The sequence below is a fragment of the Hyperolius riggenbachi genome, chromosome 7 (assembly GCF_040937935.1).
Source record: "Hyperolius riggenbachi isolate aHypRig1 chromosome 7, aHypRig1.pri, whole genome shotgun sequence".
Lineage (NCBI taxonomy): Eukaryota > Metazoa > Chordata > Amphibia > Anura > Hyperoliidae > Hyperolius > Hyperolius riggenbachi.
Window position 1 is genome coordinate 155,366,312 of NC_090652.1, and position 19,643 is coordinate 155,385,954.

A 19,643-nucleotide genomic window follows, 5' to 3' on the forward strand; every position below is an offset into this window, starting at 1 on the left:
TGTTTCCAGCACACAAACCCACTGGTAATTAGTATGCGAACGTTAAAAAGGGGCGCTGGGAAAAAAGGGCGCCGGGTTTTTAACGATAAGCATGGATAACGTTTAAAAATGTATTGTACTGTATTTCGTTTAAAATTAATGTTTTATAAAGTTATAAATCATTAAATAATGTGCATTAAATCGGCAATTGTAAAAACGTTAATCTTTCGTTTAAATAGTGAAACATATAATAACGTTTAAAAAAAAATTACTAAGTAACCCTCCCTGTACCTACCCCTAACCCCTAGACCCCCCTGTTGATGCCTAAACCTAAGACCCCCCCTGTTGGTGCCTAAGTAACCCTCCCTGTACCTACCCCTAACCCCTAGACCCCCCTGTTAGTGCCTAAACCTAAGACCCCCCTGTTGGTGCCTAAACCTAAGACCCCCCTGTTGGTGCCTAAACCTAAGACCCCCTGTTGGTGCCTAAACCTAAGACCCCCCTGTTGGTGCCTAAACCTAAGACCCCCTGTTGGTGCCTAAACCTAAGACCCCCCTGCTGGTGCCTAAACCTAAGACCCCCCTGTTGGTGCCTAAACCTAAGACCCCCCTGTTGGTGCCTAAACCTAAGACCCCCCTGTTGGTGCCTAAACCTAAGACCCCCCTGTTGGTGCCTAAACCTAAGACCCCCCTGTTGGTGCCTAAACCTAAGACCCCCCTGTGATAAGCATTAATAACGTTTCAAAAAAATATTGTGCGGTTTTTTCGTTTAAAAATAATGTAAAAAAATAAAAAATTGTACTGTTTTTCGTTTAAAAATAATGTTTGAAAAAAATATTGTACTGTTTTTCATTTAAAAATAATATTAAAAAATGTATAAATCATTAAATAATGTGTAATCATGAGAAGCAGTAATAAAACATTAAGTCTCCGGGCGCCACTTTTAAAACGTTGTTTTTCTCCGGCGCCTTTTTTTCCTATCGGGCGCCCATTAAACGATATTTATTATGGGAGTGAATGGCGGCGCCCGATTTGTCCACTAGCCTCAGGCGCCCGAATTTACTGTTACCAATTAGTATACCTCTCTTAAAGGAGTTCTTTCGCGAAAAAAGTAGGCAGTTAAAAAATGTGACAGATGACAGGTTTTGGGCCAGTCCATCTTTTTTAAGGGGGATTCTCAGGGCTTTCTTTGTTTTCAACAGCATTTCCTGAACAGCAGTTGCAAAATCTAACTGACATAATAGTGTGCAAGTGATTAGGGAAGCCGGCTGGTATCTTGCTATTTTGGCAGTTAAACTGCTGTTCAGGAAATGCTGTTGAAAACAAAGAAAGTCCTGAGAATCCCCCTTAAAAAGATGGACTGGCCCAAAACCTGTCATCTGTCACATTTTTTAACTGCCTACTTTTTTCGCGAAAGAACCCCTTTAATTCTTTTGCTGTGCTATGCCATAGCCCACAGTGATTTCCACCTTACTCTTGTTTTTGTTTTCTTGTTTTGTACCCTATATTTATGCAGTGTTATTCTCTTAATTAATAACGTACATTTGGTGGTTGGTTTGCTCAGCTTTTCTTAATTTAACTATGTGATTTTTCCCTGATGCATAGAAACTGTATATAATCTGAAGAAAATAATTTCAGAGCTGTGGGGCTCTATGTACATCTTGTACAATCCTGGAAATGGAATGTGGACAATTGTTATACATGCTGGCAGTCAAAGTTCTGTACGAGTGGAAGGATTTACAGGTATAGTGGTGTAACCTATTGATTTACATTATGCTAAAAGCGTAGTATTGTATATATATGTAAGGATCCCTCCTGCCGGTTGCAGCGGAGCTGCAGCCGAGCAGTTTGATTTCTCTGGATGCATTTGGTTGCTTGGTTTTGTTTGCATTTGCAATGAGAGTCATTGCTATTTGCAATTAGTCTGCAGTTCAGAGTAGCACAGGATGTTGTCATGAATCCGCCTATGGCTTGTTGCAGTTGAACTGCAGCCAGACAGCTGTGGATTTCTTACATGCATGTGGTTGCATAATCTGGCATGCATTTGTAATGAGAATCCTGTCCATTCACTGGCAGCTCGCAGCCTTCAATCAGTGTAGCACAGGATTGCATGATTACCATTCAGCTGTGTGTGAATTTGCATGTCTGTTTCCATTGGCTGATATCCATAGAAAAACCTGCCTCTCATTCCAGACCTCGCCTGACATAGCGTACAGCTTGCCTGAGTTGTTGCTGGGTCCATTATGTAAAAGCTGTATTCAGGGCCGCCATCAGAAATTTTGGGGCCCCTCACACATCATCAGTCCTGGCCCCCCCCCCACCCACCCCCACCCCCACCACGAACTGAGAAATGTGCGTAGCCATTACATGTTGGCAGAGCTAGTTGCAGATTTGCTCTCCACAGATTAATCACGAATAACCACGGTGGATACTCGTGATTCAAATTAGCTCTAATTGCCGCAGCTGAGTGGCTAGATGTGGCGGAATTAATTACCCAGAACGCCGCTCTCCGCCCAGCGTTTTAACGAGGTGCAAGCATCCGAATGGACGCGTTGCAAGCCTCGCTATGGAGCACTTCCTCCTTCAAGCCGGAAGGAAGAAGTGCTCCATCATTTTTTTAGAACCTCCCAGTTTTATTTTCTGTTTTAAAAAACTAAAAAGGTATATTTAATGCTATTGTCTCATATGATGATGATTCAGCTTTTCCCATAGTCTCACAGTCAGCAACAAGACAAATTCAGCAATCATGAGGCCCCCAACAAATCATGAGGCCCCCAACAAATCATGAGGCCCCCAACAAGACAAATTCAGCAATCTTAAGGCTCCTAACAAATCATAAGGCCCCCAACAAGTAAAAATTCAGCAATCATTAGGCCCCCAACAAGACAAATTCAGCAGTCATGAGGCACATAAATAGACAGCATTTTCACATAAATAGGCTTAATATGGTAGACACCTCTCACCTGGATTCTGAATTCTGACAGGGACCCCCAGGTTAGGAAGTGAGTGACAGGGTCCCCCCAGGTTAGATAGTGAGTGACAGGCACCCCCCAGGTTAGATAGTAAGTGACAGGCACCCCCAGGTTAGATAGTAAGTGACAGGCAGCCCCAGGTTAGATAGTGAGTGACAGGCACCCCCCAGGTTAGATAGTGAGTGACAGGCGCCCCCCAGGTTAGATAGTGAGTGACAGGGGCCCCCCCAGTTAGATAGTGAGTGACAGCCCCCCCAGTTAGATAGTGAGTGACAGGGGCCCCCCAGGTTAGATAGTGAGTGACAGGGGCCCCCCAGGTTAGATAGTGAGTGACAGGCAACCCCCAGGTTAGATAGTGAGTGACAGGCACCCCCCAGGTTAAATAGTGAGTGACAGGGGCCCCCCAGGTTAGATAGGGAGTGACAGGCGCCCCCCAGGTTAGATAGTGAGTGACATGGGCCCCTCAGGTTAGATAGTAAGTGACAGGGGCCCCCCAGGTTAGATAGTAAGTGACAGGGCCCCCCAGGTTAGATAGTGAGTGACAGGCGCCCCCCAGGTTAGATAGTGAGTGACAGGGGCCCCCCAGGTTAGTGAGTGACAGGCGCCCCCCAGGTTAGATAGTAAGTGACAGGGGCCCCCCAGGTTAGATAGTGAGTGACAGGCGCCCCCCAGGTAATATAGTGAGTGACGGGCTCCCCCCTCACCTCCCGGCAGCAGCAGCCTAGCATCAGACCTCGATCAGCGAGCGACCCGACCAGTTAAAGCAGGCGCACGGACGCACCACGCTCTATATGTGGAAGTGATGTCACTTCCGCATATAAGTGCGGTGTCCTAGCGCACGCACAGTGGTCTCCCGCTGATCGAGGTCTGATGCAGGCAGCGCAGCGGCGTCCAGCGGCTAGGGGGGATGTTTAGGCGGGTGGGCCCCCCACCCCCTGCAGGCCCGGGTGGGCGGGGCCCCTCTGCAGGCTCCTGGCCCGTCACAGGACTCCTTGTTGTCCCCCCCTGATGGCGGGCCTGGCTGTATTATTGTATTGCATTATCTTGCCTTGCCTGCCTAGACTTTTACAGCACCCATGAGGGTACAGTGAAGTCTTTACCCTCCTGTTAGTGGGGAAGTGCCTACACCATGTTGGTGACTGGCAGTATTCCTGCTTGCTCTGTTCCTGTGGACGTGACTGTAGCAGCGATTGCTATTAGTTACGCTCCTACCTGTTTGTTTTTGTTTTGTCGGTGTCAGTGTGGATGTTTGATTTGTTGGGCAAACAATCCTCCTGTCTGTCTGTTCCTGCTAGTCCTGTTCCTTTGGACGTACAGTAACTATAGGCTGTAGTTGCTATTAGTTACGCTCTGTCTTGTCCAAGTCAGTGTGGATGCTTGCTATCGCTGCATCAGAAATTAGACTGGCAAGCATTCAGTCAGTCTGTCTATTGTCTGTTTTGTTACTCAATCAGAGGCTCAGGGCTGCGGTCACCCTGAGCAACCAGTGCGTCTTGTTTGCTGGCAAGCATTCAGTTAGTCTGTCTGTTGTCTGTCTTGTTACTCATTGTGCTGACATCAGAGGCTCAGGGCTGCGGTCACCCTGAGCAACCATTGTGTCTTATTTATTTGTGGTGGTTATCGGAAGCTCAGTGCTGTGGTTGCTCTAAGCAATCTTACTCCCTTGTCCATAACTCCTGGGGTGATCTGTGTAACCTCTTCCACGATCTAATATCACCCAGCTGCATAGTCTTGTTTGTTCTGGTGGTACTCTGGCTTTCTAGGCCTCAGCTGCTATACCTTGCACCTCCAAGGCCTGGGTGTAACTGAAGTCGGGCAGGTGTTGTTTCCTCACCTCCCGTTCAAGCGGGGACACGCCACATAGGGTGAAGAAGGTGGTGATAGAATGGGGCATAGCAGCTGAAAGAAAGCAGGAGATCTGCCAGGCATTACAATATATACTGTATATGTAGCAGCCTTTAGTAGATAATGTAAATGTGCAGACACACGTGCATGCACACACACACACACACACACACACATACACAAACACACACACACACATCTTGTGTCTACCCTTTCTTGTGCAGCAGTGCCCCTCCAATTCCATGTGCAGCCCCCTCTTCAATGTGTATCATCCATGTACAGCAACCCATTTCTTTCATGAACAGCACGGTGGTGTAGTGGTTAGCGCTCTTGCCTTGCATGGTCCCAGGTTTGAATCCCAGCCAGGTGAACATCTGCAAGGAGTTTGTATGTTCTCCCCATGTCTGCACGGGTTTCCTCCAGGCACTTCGGTTTCCTCTCACGTCCCAAAAACATACAAATACGTTAATTGGCTTCCCCCTAAAATGGACCCTAGACTATGATACATGCTCTACACAATCCATACATAGATTTATGACCGTGGTAGGGATTAGATTGTGAACCCCTCTGAGGGACAGTTAGTGACAAGACAATATACTGTGTACAGCGCTGCGTAATATGTCAGCGCTATGTTAATATTTGTAAATAATGAACAGCTCTCTTGAGCATCAGTTTCCCCTTTCCATGTGTTTCTCTCCATTTTCAGCCTCCTCTTTCATATGTAGCAGCCCCTATTACATGTCCAGCTGCCCCCTTAGGCCCGAGCCTTGGTGGCCTTTCCAGAAATCCGGCCCTGAACACATATAATGTAAAAAAGGCCCCAATACTTACGTTACCGCGGCTCCTGCGGCAACCTGAGGCGATCTGCTTCGGATCAGAAGTCATGTAAGTGTATGATAACACGCATACAGTTAAAAAATCTGCCGCAGTTATCAGCGTTGCACATGCGAAGCGTATTTCAGAAATATGCTTCTGCGCACATCATCAATCGCTGAACAGGAAGTGAACAGGAAGGAAGCGTACTGAAGCGATAATCCCCGAAGGCCTGTGTTTGGTGGTGCAGTGCGGTGGCCGCACTGCACCGCCAATCTACAGTGTGAAGCCGGCCTAAAAGTATTAGAGGCAGAGGATCAACAGGATAGCCAGGCAGCTGGTATTGCTTAAAAGGAAATAAATATGGCAGCCTCCATATACTTCTTGCTACAAGTTCCCTTTAAAGGGTACAGGAACTGAAGTGAGGATATATAATATACATCTATGGTTGCTTCCCTTTAAGCTTTGTAATTCTAATGTGTTGTCTTTTTTCTCCCTCTCAACCCCGATTATTACCTTTTCCTCAGCTAAATACACTTTTCCAAGATGAGGCTTCTCCAGCTGCAGTCCCTCACATTCCCTGAGGTGATGTTTTCATGTCCACGGCTGTAAACAAGCACATCCATATGGAGTATGAGCAAGCATCTGATGCAAGCATGCCTATATAAGAACATTCTTTTACTAAGATGATATCTCAGTACACAAATGCAATTTCATATACTGGGCATGTTCAGGTTGTGCGCGTACTCTTGTTCAGTACAAATGATTTCGCTCACAGCAGCAGACATATGGACGTATACAGGGGAGGTGCTCTCGTACATGCATGGATCACCAACCTGGAAGCTATACTGGGGGTGCCAGATACTGGGTTTTGGGATTTTTTGGTTTCATCCTTTGATTTTTTCCTCTGTGATTTTGCATTTCTGTGCGTGTTGTTTTGGGATTTTTTTGAAATTAGAATGTATCTAATTAATGTATCTAAGTAACTTAACAACGGATCATTTCCTTTTGGGTTTATGTTACATGTGACTTGCACATAACACGTTGAAAAAGCATTACTGCGTTGCAATTGAAAAACACATAAAAATCGCAGGAAAAATAATGAAAATGTGAGTCAAATGCAGTGCCATTGAAATACATTAGATTGCAGTGCCATTGAAATACATTAGAGATACATATAAAACACAAACCTGCACAATGCACTCAAATTCCAAATGTGTGAATGACCCCTTTACATTATTAGATATATTTTTGTACTAACATCTACATGCTGAGTTTGGGGCACCGAATAAATGCTATAAATCAGTGATGGCTAACCTTGGCACACCAGCTGTGACAAAACTACAAATCCCATCATGCCTCTGCCTCCCTGAGTTGTGCTTAGAGCTGTCAGAATATTGCAATGGCTCATGGGACTTGTAGTTCCACCACAGCTGGAGTGCCAAGGTAAGCCATCACTGCATAAATTGTGTTTCAAAAAGATGGTTAGGCCATATTTCTAATTAATAGAAAAAACTAAGCTGGAGAAACAATGAATATGTGCAGAAATAATAATCATTACCACCACCACTCAATATGATTGAGTAAATGCCCCCCCTCCATTATTCACCATACCACATTTATATTGCAGTTCATCTTTATTTTATGTCCATTGCCCTGTAACACAAATATGCTGTTCTGATGATGTTGTTAGCAATATTTACCTATTACCTAAAGTAATCATGGCTTCTTTTTTGTCTTACAGCCGTCAACATTTCATGTAAGTATCAAGTTATTTATTTGCATTAATTTACAGAAGTCCTGAAAATATTTCAGGAATATGGAAGGCAGAACATTCAGTTATAGTTTGTTCAGCTTCATTCACACTTTATAATTTCCTTAGCCAAAATGATTGTCTCTGATTGGATACACAAGTGTGCTACCGGGAGTCTTTGGCTTTTTCCTCTTCTAGGTTGCATCACTATTTTATAATTTATTTTGTCCTATGGGAACTTCAAAGGAAGGTGCCACAGCAGATTTCTATTCACCCGTCCTCTCCTTCCCTCTTCATAGAGCAGAATACATTTCTCATCCAGAAGTTAAAGGGAGCCTAAACTGAGAAGGATATGGATTTTTCCTTTTAAAATAATGCCAGTTGCCTGACTCCTCTGCTGATCCTGTGTCTCTAATACTTTCAGCCACAGCCCCTGAACAAGCATGTAGATCAGGTGCTCTGACTGAAGTCCGACTGGATTAGCTGCATGCCTGTTTCAGGTGTGTGATTAAGCCACCACTGCAGCCAAAGAGATCAGCAAGACTGCCAGGCAACTGGTATTGTTTAAAAGAAAACATCCATATCCCTCTCAGTTTAGGTTCCCTTTAAGCAGCATGTTTTTGCAGCCTTTGTTCCATATCTGCTGCCTGAAACTCATCTCATAAGATGTTTTGTAAACATGTTTAAAGATTATTTGTGAAGTTTTGTTTTATTTTCTAAAAAAAAAGTGAAAAATCAGTTCTGAATCTGCCAGGTTTATTTTCCAGCACTCATATATTTTGCTCATGGATTCTTTGTGATATGAGTGACTAATAGTGCGGGGCTGGTCTGACAGGCATTGTGGCAGGGACATGTAGCGGTACCTCTTTCATATCTCAAAAAGTAGGGAGCTATGGATAGTGCAGTGCACACAAACACTGGGCTCACTTGTGTGCCCATTTCCTAAAACATGTACAAAATATTCAGGAAGGTAAATATTTCAGAATACAGCATTAACTTTTTAATACAGTTGGTGTTGGAATTCGGCATAGCAAATTCTGAACACCTGAATACTCCTGAACACCACATTTCAGCATCGTTTCATTACCGAACAAGCGGAAAGGGTTGGGGGAGTTCACTTACTTGCACTTCATGACAGGAAACACCTTACACATGACTCTGACTCTTCCTCCTTCCGGCTTTGGAAGGAGGAAGGACTGGAGTCATGTGAAATGCACCGTTAATCAAAAGTAAGTGACCTCTGCCTGACCCTGTCCGCTTGTTCGGCTTGTTCGGTGCTGAAATTGTGCTGAAATGTGGCGTTCAGAAGTATTCAGGTGTTCTGAATTCAATATGCCAAATTCAAACACCAACACTACTTTTTAACACAGAAGATAATTAAAATCTCAAATTTAGTAAGCTAGTACATTCAAATCACTGAAAAATTAGCTGATGCAAGCAGATAAAAGTGCACTGTAACATCTCAGAGCAGTGATTCATTTTACTGTTGTGCTAAGTAAACTTGGCAGTATAAACAATACATGTGATGATTAAGAACATAACCAGGTTACCTCAAGTGATGGCAAAATTATTTTTTCTTCCATACCACCCTGTTGGTCCTTTAACCACTTCTGCACCAGCAGTTTCTGGCCCCGAGACTGTTGGTACCAAATAACGGCAACTACCGACAAATCTATGTACGTACCCGCCGCTCCCACGCCACAGGTCCTCCTCTCTGTCGTCGCTATGACAACAGAGCTGTGTGAGCCGTCGCTTTCATTGGCTCCTGACCGTGTTTATCAATGTAAGCCAATGGGATTGGTTCAAAGTGATGACAGGTACAGGAGCCAATGAAATCGACTCATTACCGTCTCACACAGCCCTGCTGTCATATAGACGACAGGTCAAGTGATCTGAGGCGGGGAGAGAGCAACGCGATCGGTGGTAGAGGGTGGCGGGAGCGTGCGGTGGGATGATTGAAATCCTCGCAGAGATAAGAGGATCAAAACGGCATAGATTTTAATCATCAAGGTCCAGATGTGCCTCCAGTATGTGCCTCCAGTATTGTCCGCCCCCTCCCCAGTGTGCCCCCTACTATTAGGTAGCCCCCTCCTCGTATTAGGTAGCCCTTCCCCTCGTATTAGGCAGCCCCCCCTCATATTAGGCAGGTCCCCCATGCCACAATCAGTACATAAATCCTGTAAAGAAAAGTTGGACTCACCTCCCGGGATCTAGCGGCGATCGTGCAACAGGATCCTTTGCTCACAACTCTGCAGTCAGCCCCGTGCTGCCGTGTACACCGAATCCTAGCTTGATGATGTAATCAAGCTGGGAACCAGTATATACGGCAGTAAGAGAACTGTGAGCAGAGGATTTTGCAGCATGATCGCCGCTAGATCCAGGGAGGTGAGTCCTGCTTTTCTGTACAGGGATTTATTTACAGATTAGGGCAAGGGGGAGGAAGGAATGATCAATTCTATTGGCTACAGCATATCTATGCGTCCTCGTGGCTTGGATGAAGTCACAGAGGGCGTAGATATACTGTAGCAGGGGAAAAAGTTAAAAAGGACAACTTAAGTGAGAAGGATATGAAGGTTGCCATTTTTTCCCCTTTTAAACGATACCAGTTGCCTTGGTGTCCTGCTGCTCTATTTGTAGTAGTGTCTGAATAACACCACAAACTTGTAATATCTGGCAATAATGTTAGAAACACCTGATATAAATATGCTTGTTCAGGGTCTATGGCTAAACGTATTAGAGGCACAGGATCAGCAGGATAGCCAGGCAATGGGTATCGCTTAAAAGAAAATAAATGTGGCAGCCTGCATATACCATCACTTCAGTTGTCTTTTAAGCAGCTCAGCTTGGTTAAATGTTGCAAATCTTAAAGGGTACCTGAACTGAGTAAAATTATTTAAAATAAAGAGACACTGAAGCCTCTTAAAATCCCACTTTTTATTCAATATTTAACTTCAGCACTTTTAGCTCTGCTAAAACGCAGCATCCTCACGGCAGAAAGCTGTTTGCAAACCCCCCAAACGCCGGGCAAAAATCCACGACTTTCTTGGTCGTGGATTTTGCTGCCCGGGGAGGCAGAGCTTTGAGCTGCAGCTCTGCCTCCATTCACGTAAATCCCCGTGGATCTCCACCTCTCCCACACCCCTTTCAGTGAAGCAAGACTGAGAAGGGCGGGGAGAGGCGGCGATCAGTGGGGAGTGACACGCATGAAGGCAGAGCTAAAGCCCAAAGTTCTGCCTCTATGAGGAAGCACTCCCCGCATTTTCCTACAAGGATTTGGGGAGTTTGCAAACAGCTTACTACCGCGGGATGCAGCATTTTAGCAGAGCTGAAAGTGCTGAAGTTAAATATTGAATAAAAAGTGGGATTTTAGGAGAATTCAGTGTCTTTTTAAAATAAACACATGATGTAGCTGCAAATTAATATTACATACTTACCTCACCGCCATTTCCTCTCAGAAGCTCACCAGTTTCTTCTTACAGTGATCCCTTTAAGTTCGGACAATATTTTGTCAAAACTGAAATATATCAGTTGCTGTCAGCTATATATCAGCAGCTGTCAGTTACTGAATGTGCAAGGTAATGTCAATGTTTCCCCATGGCTCAAGTGGGCGATATTACAGTTTAACAGTGTGCTGACCAGGAAGCTGTTATGGGGTAATGGCCATTTTCAAAATGGAGGACAGAGAATTCCATTGATCACAGTGGACAAATGGGACGCAGGAGAGGAGAAAGAGATTGAGTAGTAGACTACGCAGAAGGTAAGTATGACGTGTTTATGTTTATTTTGACTTTTAATTTTGAGTTCAGGTTCTCTTTCACATTTGCTGTCTATTTTTACATCATCCGTGTACAATTTTTAGAGATCTTATTGTTCCTTTAACTTTTTTTAGCTGCAGACAGTTGTTCAAAATGTCACCCAAATGCGACATGTGAAGACAACGTCGGTTCTGTGCAATGTTCCTGCAAAGATGGATTTATCGGAGATGGCTTTTCATGTTCTGATACTGATGAGTGCGCCTATGCCTGGACAAACAATTGTACTTTTGGTATTTGTCAAAATACATTTGGTTCTTACAATTGTTTGTGCCACAGTGGCTACACCAGCATACCAGGTTCTTGTATTGACATTAATGAGTGTTCCAGTCCTAACCTGAACAGGTGCCATTCTTCTGCAACTTGTATTAATTACAGCGGTAACTATTCCTGTGTCTGTCCTAATGGTTATTTTGGTGACGGGTTCCACTGTGAAGTTAATGAATGTCTAAGAAAAGTCTGTGGAGCTGGAACAGAGTGTATAAAGACACGTGGATCTTACATCTGCACTGATCCGTGCTTAGACAACATTATTATTAATGAACCCTGGAGAAGCACATCTAATGTCCAATTATCTCGTTATAACTGTGATCAAGACAAGAATGGATGGTATCACTTTGTGGGCAGTGGAGGCGTTCGCATGCCAGAGTCTTGTGTTCCTCAGCAGAGTTGTGACACTAACGCTCCAGTTTGGTTAAATGGAACACATTCAATACCCAGCGATGGCATAGTAAACCGCACTGTTTGTGCCAGTTGGAGTGGAAACTGCTGCTTCTGGTCAACTACTGTTCAGATTAAAGCTTGCCCTGGTGGATACCATGTATATAGACTAACTGGAACACCAGGCTCAGCTTGCTCATTGTCCTACTGCACAAGTAAGACCTTCTTCATTTGGCACAAAACTTTACTATTGCTTATAGAACACTTAAAGGGAATCTGAAGTGAAAATAAACGTATGATATAATGATTTGAATGTCTTGTACAGCTAATGAATAGAACATTTGTAGCACAGATATGAGTCTTATATTGTTTCCAGTACAAGAAGAGTTAAGAAACTTGGCTTGTTATCTATGAAAAAAAGGTTCTCTGAGCTCTCAGACCAAGCTTGGTCGGCTACAGTGCTGTTTTCTGAAGCACTTATCTCAACCTGTCTCTACCTGTTTCTTATTTGTTTAAAGTTTTGCTGCAGGAAAGGGTTATTAGCTCTGTTCTGTTTCATAGTTTAAAATAAAGTGTAGTTTGTGAACTGCAAATATTAGAGGATGATGCAATGTTATAAAAATAAAGCTTTATAACTGAAATTAAAAATATCTTTGCTACTAATGTTCTATTAATTAGCCGTACTACACATACAATACAATTCATTATATCATACTTTTTTTTAGCTTCAGTGTCACTTTAAATACAATGTATGTTTACTTTGCATTTTGTTATAGATGTTATATATTTTGATAATTACAGTTTCAGTGGTGATGTAGATTGACTTCTGTTTGCTGTTGTAAATCTTTGGAAGCAAGTAGGGTAGCAGTAGTTTCAGGCATTGTAAGCTATATATAGATTACACCAAAAAAATAATATAGAATAAAGGTGGCCATACATTACTAATTAGACGATGGACACCAGATTGACCATCAGCTAGATCTCTCCCTGTTCTGCCCTGTCCTAAAACAAAGATGATCTACAGCTTTTTGCTTTTTTTTTTTTTTAAAGGACAACTTTAAGGACAACTGAAGCGAGAGGGATATGGAGGCTGCCATATTTTTTTTCCTTTTAAGCAATACTAATTGGCCGGCTATCCTGCTGATCCTCTGCCTCTAATACTTTTAGCCATAGACCCTGAACAAGCATGCAGATCAGATGTTTCTGACATTATTGTCATATCAGACAAGATTAGCGGTGTGATTGTTTCTGGTGGTGTTCATTTATCTACTACTGCAGCCAAACAGATCATCAGAGCTGCCAGGCAACTGGTATTGTTTAAAAGGAAATAAATATGGCGGCTGATGGGATTCGTCTCAGTAGCCGCACACCAGGAAGTGATGCCGCGCGTCTCGCAGATGCGTGCATTACATGTGGAAACGGGCCCTGACAAAAAAAATGTTAATATTTCTTAACGGACCATTTGTAATGATCGCTGCTGCAGCAGGTGTTGCTGGAAGTAGTAGTGCTGCAGCTCAGGCAGTTCTGATGTCTTTCCATGCAAGCTGCATAGCTTTGTCTGTCTTTCCCTGCTGTCAGCTTGTGACTGATTATCATTCACCTGTGTGGGAATCTGCATGTCTGCTCCCATTGGATGACCTCAGTATAAAGATCTGCTTCCTGCAGGGTTTCCTTGGGTTTTCATAGCTTCAGTTTAAGCCTGTGTTGCTGTCGCTTCGGCCCCCGATCGTGTTTCTTGTTCCAAAGATACTTTGCTGGTCTTTGCATCATATATTGGTTAATTGCCAATATATATGCATACCAGCACGTTTATTATTTTCCTTGTATTTGTGTTACGTTGATACATCAGTGTCGTTGATGTATACGTACACGAACTGTTTATATCCTGTGTGCAGTTAGTCAGCTTTCCAGCACGTTTTGGTAGGTTGCGCGTACCGTGACCACCCGTGCTGAGGTAGTTACCCTGCTCCTGGTTCTGTTTGTGGATTGCGTTCATCTCTGCGAAGAGATAACGAATCCTTCTGAATCCTGTTCTGTTACTGTTTGTGGATTGCGTTCATCTCTGCGAAGAGATAACGAATCCTTCTGAATCCTGTTCTGTTACCGTTTGTGGATTGCGTTCATCTCTGCGAAGAGATAGCGAATCCTTCTGAGTCCTGTTCCCTGTATTACTCCAGTCCTAGTCAGCGTTCCTGCTTATGTCATATATCGGTTCATTGCCGATATATACATATGTTAGTCAGACGTTACAAATAGTTTCATTGATAGCTGTAATTGTAATATGCTAGGAAAACTTACTTATTGTATATTTGTCTGTGTTACGTTCATCTATCTTGATCCTGCTATTTCCTGACTATCCTGTCCTGTCTTTGTGAGGCACGCCATCGCTGCATTCGCATTGGCTGCCTCATTCCAGTCTGTCTTGTTTTGGACGCTTGCTATCGCTAAGTAGCCGCTAGCTAGCAAGCGTTCATTCTGTCTACCTGTCCTGATCTCCTCAGTTCCGGTTTATGCGCTCAGCGCTACTTTGCGCTGAGACGTTATAACGAAAGCATTGTTTGTGGCTGTCAGATCTGCACCGGCTCTGTGCGCCACAATCTCCTATTGGAGTCAGTCCTCCCCTCCACTATACTAGGGATAGCCTGTTTCCTTGTGCTGGTGTGTGTACCTCCTCCACGCCAGCTCATGCGTTGCATGCTGACTGTGGAGAATACACCACCAAGCCTTACATTATGAAAACCCCATTACCAATCCCCATTGTGGGGGGGATTCGCAGAAAGTATAACACTGTTAATTATGGTTCCTGTTCCTTTAAGAAATTTGAAGAACTTAGCTCTGAAACAGAAAATGAGTTTTTCTCTGAATGTGCCAGGTTCCTGGCCAATCCTGATCTCCAAGCGACTCCTGTTTCAACCTGGGCACTCCAACTAAGTTATATTTTGTTTAAAGGGGAATTTTTCCAGTGGGCATTTGATGTTCTCAATCATTCCGATTTGAAAGAGAGACCGCTGGAATTTCTAGCGTTTGTGATCCATAACTGGTTGCACATAGATCCATTGCCTTTTCCTCTTAATGAACTCCTGGCAGCAGGCCAATCAGCTACTCCTTCAATTGCTTGCAAAAATGTTCAGCAAGCAGAAAGTGTTACTGATAATTTTCCTGCAGCCTTGAATAAATCACCAAAAACAGCAGGGTCTAAGGCAAAACGCAAACGTTCTAAGAAACGTGTCCGATCTGCAGAGTCGTTATCCTTAGCGACTGAGACCTATAATGAGATTCTGCCATTAACAGATAATGAAATGCAATTGTCTTTCAGGGGAGTTAAATGGACTTATGAAACTACTAATGAACTTTCCTCCCTGGCTAGGGAAAATAAAGATTTTTGTTTAAAAGAATTATCTGAGTATGATTATGAGGAGATATTACAGAGTATTGAACAAATCAACTTATTTGTGAAGCAAGGAAAGTTTGCATACACTACAGTTCAGCACTTGCTACAGGTATTGGAGATTCTTAGGAATAAGGAATCTGCCAATCACCTGCTAATTAACCCAATATATGTCCCTGCTACAATCATATCTGCAAACTATGATCTGCCTGTTAAGTATGCTTGGAATCCTCCATTTGAGAAAGGAGAGATGGAAGCTCTGGTCAATGAATGGAAGAATGATTCAAGTTCATTTTGTCAATTTTACAGTGCAAAAAGTGAATTAGTATTGAATGCATGCATTAAGTCTGCCTATAACCTAATAAAAACTGGTGTGTGTGGGTATGACTTTGTGGCTCCATTGATTGATGTGTGGGAACTGATTTTGGATGATTTTTATGTGACTCCGAATTCGCAAATTTGGCGTTCTGACCCGCCTGCTTCAGCACCTTTGGCTGATTCAGCAGGTGATTCGGAGCTCTTTTTGTGTGAAATTGAAGTTCCTGCAATTCCACCCTGTACCATGGATAACTCAGTGTTACTTCCCAGTAAAACAGAAGCCACTGATACTTTCTTAACCTTGCCCTGCACAAATTTCTCAGCAGAGAATCCAGAGGTCCTGCTGACTTCCGAGTCCAGTCTAGCCAGTACTCATGAGTCTTTGTTCAGTGAAACAGACACCAGAAAAATCTTGCCTGCCTCTGCAAACACTTCTGCAGAAATTACCTGTGTTAATAAAGTTCAACTTCTGTCTGATCCAGCAGATGCCAATAGATGCACTACATCAGTTTCCGAGTCCCAGCAATCCTGTCTAGAAACCTCAGAACCCCAGCATCTGAATTTTCCAATTTTACAAATGAATGGTGATTCAGATGCGCAAACATTGTGTCTTGATCTTCCTGTTTCTACACCTCGCTCTAGTTTCGTGAATAGCTCAGAGCATCTGCTATGTGAACCTGAAATCGCAGAATTATTACCTTGTTCAGAAAATGTTCCAGTAAATTTGCCCTGTACCATGAATTGTGCAGTAGATCTCTCAAATGAAACTCAGGTCACAGAATCATTATGCTGTCCAGCAGGTGCTTCCATGGTTTTGCCCTGCAATATGGACTGTTCAGTGATCCTGTCCAGTGAAGCTGTGGTCACAGAGTCTTATGCTTTACCCAGTACTTTGGATACTTCAAACCCTCTAGCAGAGGAGTCTGAGGCACTGCTTACCTCAGTTGGTGTTGCAGTAATATTCACTTGTCTAGCAGCTGTTTTGGAATTACAGTCTGCTCTAATAAAACTTGATGAATTTCTGCCCAGCAAAGCAGAAGCCATTGAAATACTGTCCTCGTCAGCAAGTGTGTTAGATACCTTGCCCTGTATACAGTCTGATTTAACCAATGTTGTTGAGTCCCTCTCCAGTGTTGTAACAGCCGAGGAACTCCAGCCCTGTCCTCTGAATGTTTCAGAAGTCTTGCCCTGTAACATGGATAATTCTGATTCTCTGGTCAAAATAATAGAAATCTCAGAATTTCAGTCCGGTCTGATGGGTGTCACACTGGGGCTTGTAGTACTGATGGGCATGGTTCTGTAGGTTCTGGTTCTGATGGGTCCAGTCTTGTGGGGACTGATTCTGGAATTCGGTCTTGCCGGGCTGTCCCGGTCATCATGCATTATCAGTCAGACTGTTTTGTTGGGAATTTCAGTTTTGAAAAGCGTCTGGAATCCACTTTTAAGGGCGGGGGTACTGTAATGATCGCTGCTGCAGCAGGTGTTGCTGGAAGTAGTAGTGCTGCAGCTCAGGCAGTTCTGATGTCTTTCCATGCAAGCTGCATAGCTTTGTCTGTCTTTCCCTGCTGTCAGCTTGTGACTGATTATCATTCACCTGTGTGGGAATCTGCATGTCTGCTCCCATTGGATGACCTCAGTATAAAGATCTGCTTCCTGCAGGGTTTCCTTGGGTTTTCATAGCTTCAGTTTAAGCCTGTCTTGCTGTCGCTTCGGCCCCCGATCGTGTTTCTTGTTCCAAAGATACTTTGCTGGTCTTTGCATCATATATTGGTTCATTGCCAATATATATGCATACCAGCACGTTTATTATTTTCCTTGTATTTGTGTTACGTTGATACATCAGTGTCGCTGATGTATACGTACACGAACTGTTTATATCCTGTGTGCAGTTAGTCAGCTTTCCAGCACGTTTTGGTAGGTTGCGCGTACCGTGACCACCCGTGCTGAGGTAGTTACCCTGCTCCTGGTTCTGTTTGTGGATTGCGTTCATCTCTGCGAAGAGATAACGAATCCTTCTGAATCCTGTTCTGTTACTGTTTGTGGATTGCGTTCATCTCTGCGAAGAGATAACGAATCCTTCTGAATCCTGTTCTGTTACCGTTTGTGGATTGCGTTCATCTCTGCGAAGAGATAGCGAATCCTTCTGAGTCCTGTTCCCTGTATTACTCCAGTCCTAGTCAGCGTTCCTGCTTATGTCATATATCGGTTCATTGCCGATATATACATATGTTAGTCAGACGTTACAAATAGTTTCATTGATAGCTGTAATTGTAATACGCTAGGAAAACTTACTTATTGTATATTTGTCTGTGTTACGTTCATCTATCTTGATCCTGCTATTTCCTGACTATCCTGTCCTGTCTTTGTGAGGCACGCCATCGCTGCATTCGCATTGGCTGCCTCATTCCAGTCTGTCTTGTTTTGGACGCTTGCTATCGCTAAGTAGCCGCTAGCTAGCAAGCGTTCATTCTGTCTACCTGTCCTGATCTCCTCAGTTCCGGTTTATGCGCTCAGCGCTACTTTGCGCTGAGACGTTATAACGAAAGCATTGTTTGTGGCTGTCAGATCTGCACCGGCTCTGTGCGCCACAATCTCCTATTGGAGTCAGTCCTCCCCTCCACTATACTAGGGATAGCCTGTTTCCTTGTGCTGGTGTGTGTACCTCCTCCACGCCAGCTCATGCGTTGCATGCTGACTGTGGAGAATACACCACCAAGCCTTACACCATTGCAGTGAAAAAAGTAAGCAATTAAACCCTGACAGATCTGGGGATTCTCTAGGTTTTCTTTGTTTTCAAAAGCATTCCCTGAATGACAGTTGCTAAGTCTAACTGCCACAATAATTTAGGGTAGGTAGGCTGGTGGTATCTTACTGTTTTGGCAGTTAGACTTCACAACTGCTATTCAGGAAGTACATTTGAAAACAAAGCAAACCCTGATCATCAGAATCCCCCATAATGAAATGGACTAGTTCCAAACCTGTCAGTTCTGTCAGATTTTAACTTCTTACTTTTTTTTCTGTAGAGGTCCCTTGAACATATTAAAGTCAGAGTTTCTAAGCTTAATACGAAATAATGTAACGGTTGTGGGCCCCTATATGTATATAACTTTTTCCTTTGAGTTTTCTACTGGGTGATATTTTAACACCTTGTCAATAAATTGCCACCGGCAAGCAAAAAAACTAACTATTTTTGAAAATGGATTCAGTTTGATCTCAGGACTAATCTTCGGAGAAGACATGAAAGCTGCAGATTAATTTCTTTAGAAAATGTGTTGAAAGATGCGAAGGTTTGGGCAACCTTGTTAATCGTCATGAATTTCCTGTATAAATTGTTAGTTATTTTGATAAAAATTTCAGTCAGTTAAATATATCATATAGGAGACAAAAACAGTGATATTTGAGAAGTGAAATGAAGTTTATTGGATTTACAGAAAGTGTGCAATAATTGTTTAAACAAAATTAGCCAGGTGCATAAATTTGAGAACCCCAAAAAAGAAATGAAATCAATATTTAGTAGAATCTCCTTTTGCAGAAATTACAGCCTCTAAACACTTCCTGTGGGTTCCAATGAGAGTCTGGATTCTGGTTTAAGGTATTTTGGAGCATTCCTCTTTACAAAACATCTCTAGTTTATTCAGGTTTGATGGCACCGGAGCATGGACAGCTCTCTTTAACTCACACCACAGATTTTCAATTATATTCAGGCCTGGGAACTGAGATGGCCATTTCAGGATGTTGTACTTGTTCTTCTGCATGAATGCCTTAGTGGGTTTTGAGCAGTGTTTAGGGTCATTGTCTTCCCTGGACATTGGTCTCCAGAATCTGCTGATACTGAGTGGAATCCATGCGTACCTAAACTTCTCAAAATTCCTAGTCCCTGCACTGGCCACACAGCCCCACAGCATGATGAAACCACCACAATATTTTACTTTAGGTAGCAGGTGTTTTTCTTGGAATGCTGTGTTCTTTTTAGTCTATGCATAATGCCCCTTGTTATGCCCAAATAACTCAATTTTAGTTTCATTAGTCCACAGCACCTTATTCCAAAATTAAGCTGGCTTGTCCAAATGTGCTTTAGCATACCTCAAGCGGCTCTTTTTGTGC

At 43.3% G+C, this 19,643-nt stretch overlaps 1 protein-coding gene across 3 annotated transcripts in view; it reads left to right on the plus strand.

The window, feature by feature from the left end:
- LOC137524661 (uromodulin-like) overlaps positions 1-19,643 on the plus strand; it is an 82,238-nt gene that overhangs the window by 20,749 nt on the left and 41,846 nt on the right. For all 3 annotated transcript variants that reach the window (XM_068244781.1, XM_068244783.1, XM_068244784.1), the window contains 3 exons: positions 1,584-1,721; positions 7,353-7,367; positions 11,251-12,048. In XM_068244781.1, coding sequence (XP_068100882.1) covers positions 1,584-1,721; positions 7,353-7,367; positions 11,251-12,048 — 951 coding nt within the window. The remainder of the gene's footprint in view (positions 1-1,583; positions 1,722-7,352; positions 7,368-11,250; positions 12,049-19,643) is intronic.